This window comes from Lactuca virosa, chromosome 6 (assembly GCF_052849685.1).
Source record: "Lactuca virosa cultivar CGN04683 chromosome 6, Lactuca_virosa_CGN04683_v6, whole genome shotgun sequence".
NCBI classification, from domain to species: Eukaryota; Viridiplantae; Streptophyta; class Magnoliopsida; order Asterales; family Asteraceae; genus Lactuca; species Lactuca virosa.
Window position 1 is genome coordinate 30,425,843 of NC_136431.1, and position 5,575 is coordinate 30,431,417.

The 5,575-nt window shown below is 33.6% G+C and overlaps 1 protein-coding gene across 1 annotated transcript; it reads right to left on the minus strand.

Moving 5' to 3' along the window:
- Window positions 1–3,433: 3,433 nt before the first annotated feature.
- LOC145121412 (uncharacterized) lies at window positions 3,434–4,727 on the minus strand. The gene is made up of 6 exons (XM_079057162.1): window positions 4,547–4,727; window positions 4,349–4,458; window positions 3,981–4,073; window positions 3,795–3,854; window positions 3,642–3,678; window positions 3,434–3,591 (listed from the first exon to the last, which is right to left on the minus strand). The coding sequence occupies exons 1-6, from the start codon at window positions 4,725–4,727 to the stop codon at window positions 3,434–3,436; spliced, it is 639 nt and encodes a 212-aa protein (XP_078913288.1).
- Window positions 4,728–5,575: the final 848 nt, after the last annotated feature.

Sequence of the window (5,575 nt, forward strand, 5' to 3'; positions counted from 1 at the left end):
TGACCATCATCCATAGTTTTAAAGGACATTGATGTCTCCCTATGCTGCACATATTAAAAATAAAAAAGAACAAAACTGAGTAACATATGGATTCATCTATCTATCAATTGTATTGTAAATTGTAAATTAAATAAATAAGCATTAAGCACACATACCACTACAGATGCAATGCCAGGAAAAAGGCCTGAGCATATAATGGCTCTAACTAATGATTGATTATGACTCAGTCTGTTGTTAATCCCTGATTTAGTCTCACGTAATTGAGCATCTTTCAAAATATGGATAAACTGATTCCTTAAAGAATGTATAGCTTGAAGTGTTTGAGCAGAAAGGAAATTCCTCCAGCAATATTCATAAGCAGATCCTTCTCTTTCAACTTCTTTCCATCCTTCATATGCACGCACAAGTGCCATATGATCAATGTAATCCTTTGCAGAAAATCTTGATTTTGCTGTACTAGCTTGCTGAAATAGACATACAAAAGATATCAGGAAAAGACCAAAATGCCCTTGTGTGAAAGTAGTTGGATTACTCACGTCTTTCTTCTCTTGAGGCAAAAGAAAAAAATCCCTGACACTAAGTCCAGCAACAATTGTAAGAATAGGATCAAAGCAACGGAAAAAAAGCACCCATTATCAGCATTTTCCCTAATTTCGGATCCAATGGAAGTATTGCCATATATTTACCTATATTTTAAAAAAATAAGAAAAGATAATCTTAGGAAATAAACTTTTATAAATATATTAATATGAACTAACCAAGATGTGTAAGATTCACAGCATTTTGGACTTAGAACAAATTAAAGTTCTATCATTTAGCAATTTGAATCATTCATTAAGATTCAAGTCATCAAGAATAGTTAACACTTACAGCTAATGGCTCTGGAGGCTGCAAAGCAGCTGATAAAAACTCTCCGATACTTCCAACTTCCAAACTTTTTATTTGCAAACAAAGAGAATTTAAAGGAGTTCCCCTGGTCCCCTTCCCTACCCCTTCTTTAAACCAACAAAAAAAGCAACATAGAAATTAGTCAACTACCTTGACCAACAAAGTCAAAGGGTAAAAAGGTAACTTACTTGGTGAGTAGATGCTTGTGATATCCATGAAGGCAACAAACAAGGAGTGTTGTTAAAGGCATCAAAGGGTAGAACCCATTCTGTAAAATAAGATTATATCATAATAGATTAGTAGACTACAATACATCACTACACAAGTCAATAGAATTAGATAATCAAGCGGATTGTGCACAACTACAGATTTAGAGTGTAAAACATCTAACATGATTAATTGATTACAGATAACTTGATTAACATAACATAATAGATGTCAGATAACCTGATTAAGTCATATTTTCAGATATAAAATTTGAAGGCAAAAATAAAATCAATGAAAAAACATAATTTAATCAAAATTCCACCTCAGCAACAAACGCCAGTATGGCAAGTATAATCATAAGAAGGAAAGAATAGAAGCTAGGCAACACAAAATCCTGCAAGAAAAAAACAATTAAAGATATAAGTTGCATTTAGAAATATAATGGTTTTTTTTCTGGTAATTGCCCTTTAGAAAATATCAAAATCATATAATTTTTTTATAAAATGAATATCTTACTTCAAATGTGATCATGCATATTGTTGCAGCAGGAGTAGAGACTAAACCAAAGGAAAATATAGTGACCCTGAAATAAAAAAATAAAAATAGAAAATAGAAAATTTGTTTAGATAAATATGTTGAAAGTTGATTGCTTATTTTAGTATTTACACAGGTTGATCAGACTGTTTAGCTCCAGCCCTTATAAAACAGTAGCTCATTCCACCAGTCAATGATGATAATAAACCAATCAAAAACACATAAAAATAATGTACTTCATCTACTTGTTGACCTCCCTACACAAGATCGTAGAGATATAAGTTATGTAAAAGGGTATAAATGTCTTTTTGATCTTTCATAGTTTCATAACAATAAAAGATCCAAAAGGATTTATTAACTCACTTCTGTACCTTGCACGCTGACCATTGAACTGATGATGAAGATTACACCAAAGAAACTTGAAGCAATTCCTGAGAGAGAAGATGTCAGTTATTCACAATCAGGTTTTGTGTTTTTTCATTATGTAATTGTTACTTTACCTGCTATTTCTTCAATTTTAAAATTCTCATGAAGAATGAATCCTACAGATATTGAAGCCATTAATGGAATTGTAAAGCTCAAGAGCATGGCTTGAGACAATGGTAATCTCTGAATGTTGTAAAAGAGAAGTGTCATTTAGATATGTGACATCTTTTGCACTATGATGAACAATGACGAAAGTTATTACCAGTAGATGAAAGTTATCAAAGAAATAGAGCCAGTAACAGCTCTTGAAACAAATAGACTCCTGACATTTACAGGTCCAAATAATGGCTGTGAGGTTCTTCTTAACCACATGAATGATGTTATCATGATTCATGGATACGGAATTCTAATATGTACGAAATCAAATATGCATTTCACTTTTCTAGCAATACATAAAAGTAAATTACTAACCAGAGAACAAATTAGAAAGAATAGTCATGATACAATAGACAGAAGACGATAAGGCCATGCATACCAAACCAGAATATCTGGATCCACTCAATGACCACATTATGAACTGTGTAAATGGCGATGTTTCCGTTTCAGTTAATCTTGGAATTTGGTCCTGAAACATCCATGATTAATTTAGCTGATTAAGTCTTAAAAACAATGAAATCATCAACAGCGAGCTTTAATTATATGAACAACAGACTCTACTCAGATTAATAACCACGAAATTTGAGTTAAACTACTACTCTATCGTCATTGAGGGATAAAATATGTGAAAATCACCTTGTTAGTTTTCCGTTTAGGGTACGAGACAGGGCAACGAACAAGGTAAGATAAATCCATTAAAGGCTATTATAAAAGACGTTTACTACTAGTCCAAATGATTGTTCTTTCCTTCCCACTACTAAAGTGATTTGCATTTACAGTATTTACTGATTTGGGTATCAAGCTTCCCAGTTAGATCTCGCCCATGTTGCAGATCAGATTGAAGAACAATGTACAATAAATACCACTCTCAATAATTATGGGTAAACGCTGAATATAGTGAATTTAAGTTCTCATCTCAAATTGTGGTGTAATAAACTGAGCTCTAATAGCAAGATTTGGGCCAGACCTTATAAAAACATGTATGTAGTCTGAGGAATAGAGTCATATATCTAGAAAGAAAACGACCACCCACTGTCCCCACCTACCAATAATGCCAGCCTCGTTTTGAGGTGGGAGGCTGACATTATTGGTAGGTGGGGACAGTGGGTGGTCGTTTTCTTTCTAGATAGATGACTCTATTCCTCAGAAAAGTGAAATCTTAAATTGAAAATGGTGTCATGATTTCATAAAACCAAAAAGTTAATGATAACAATATGTGCCCTTACCAATAGTAGGGTGATTGTCCGGTTTGTAATTCGGCTGCTTTCTGGTGCTTCATGAAGGGCGGCTTCATGTGCTTCATGAGCTCCAAAATGTAATCACCTTTGTCATTATATTTGACACCATTATACCAAATGCATTCTACATCTACTAACACATCTGTTAAATTCATGTACTTTAGGACATTTCAAAATTGCTACATATTGTACCAAAATCCATTGGTGTATCGATCACATCTAGATAATCCTGGTTCAAAATCCACCCAAATCACTATAAGAATATAATATTCAATAATGCACAACAGAAGAAAATATTTGTAGAAAGAAATAAAAAGAAATGCTTATAGGAATTGCAAGTTTGACTGGATCTGCAGGTCTGTTAAACTGATCAGCTGTATCCAACTTCATGATCTTTTTAATTACCTACAGTAAAAAAAATGACATCCATATGAGTAAATCACTAGAGCCAAGATGCATAATGTTAATCATATGATTAAATAAAGCAACAAAATAAGAATACTCATGGTCCTCATGCAAATATGCTAATACTTTTGCAGATCCTAAAGCAATCTTCATCCTCATTTCCCAATTCAAAGGCCCATGTTCCTTTCCTTCCATGTCAAACTTTTCGGATATAACAACCTATTAAAGCTTCATACATTTTCCAATTTAGCCTTTTTGACTTTTGGAAAAATAAATATCATATTTCTTTTTCTGTAATTCACAAAACAGAGGGTCTGTGGAAGTCTAAATGAGTCAAGAAACTCGTGTTTTGCATATTATCCAATGAAAAACTTTCAGTAGGATTATTGTTTGTAATAAATTACTTAAAAACATTATTTTTTTCATACTCTAGACGATTTTTCATACTCTAATACCTATGTAATGTTAAAAAAATGGGGAGAAATAACAATTACCTGGAGATAACAATGTGGGCCACATGGGACATCTTCTTCATCTGTAATGTTCCAGGTACCTAGTTTAAAGAAAACTGATAGTCCAAAATATATGATTTTAAGAGGCGAATCTTCATGTATATCAAAAAAAATAAAGTTTTCAGGTCTAAGATCACGATGTGTTACTCCCAAAGAATGACAAGCTTCAGTCAAACCAACAAATTTTTTTATAAAGATCAGTTTCTTTTCTTTCTGAACGGTGCCCTTTTGTGGTAATCCTATCAAAGAACTCAACTTCAGCACAAAGTTCCATCACCAAATGATCTACAACAGAATCTTCATAAGCTCCTTGAATTGAAACCACCAGTATGAACGTGATATTGATTGGAAGAATATTCATAATCCTACTACACACATATAAATAGTCAATAATATGAGCTACCAGATGTCTGTGCTATGCACTTCCTTTTTCACTAAAGTGGTGTGCAGGCATTTAAACAAACAGTTGGTCTGCAACTGCAAATCTACCAAATTAGAGAAAACACTTATACTAATCAAACCATACGATGTTGATAGAAAAGTTAAAGCAAGATACAAATTAGGGCTCACATTATCAAAAATAAAAAATGAAGTCACCTTTAAGGGAACGTTGGTGGCATACGATGTTGATAGAAAAGATGAATGAAGGGGGTATATTTGGGAAGAACTATAAAATCTCTTGTGGTAGGGAGGCAATGAACAGATGAAACGAGCCCTAACAAATCCAGAACACCGTGTGGTAATAATGGAGCACAGTAGCCGACAACACTTATATGTTTCTCTGTCTGTAAAATCAATGTAGGGTTTGGGGTTTAAGAGTGAAAAACCAGTCAATCGCGTGAAGATTGAAGAGTGAAGTCGAATTGAGGAGAAGTTGTACCAGGTTTTAGGGGAGAAGTCGAACCAATTGGTCTTCTTCACAGCCATTACAGGTTGCATTTTTCCGATGAAGTTGTTTTTGAAGATGAACGTGAGATGATGGAGGGTCAATAAAGAGAAATGGTAGGGTTTCCGGAGATTTTAGAAGAGAATCAGTACAAGTTATTTACGGAGGGAGGAAGACGAAGGGAGGGGACTTAAAAAATTTGGGGTATTTCATTTCCCCGCTTAAAACGCGTGTTTCATTAAAAAAATTATAAAGCGACAAATTTAGATGACACACATTTTATGAAAGGCGCCCTCCACATTTTCATTTTTTTTCTTTTCTGA

Coding starts and splice junctions, on each gene's coding strand:
- LOC145121412 (XM_079057162.1), bottom strand. CDS start 4,727: ATGAATATTCTTCCAATCAATATCACGTTCATACTGGTGGTTTCAATT. Junction 4,074..4,348: donor GCCCACATTGTTATCTCCAG/GTAATTGTTATT, acceptor AAGCTTTAATAG/GTTGTTATATCCGAAAAGTT. Junction 3,855..3,980: donor TTGCTTTAGGATCTGCAAAA/GTATTAGCATAT, acceptor TTTTTACTGTAG/GTAATTAAAAAGATCATGAA.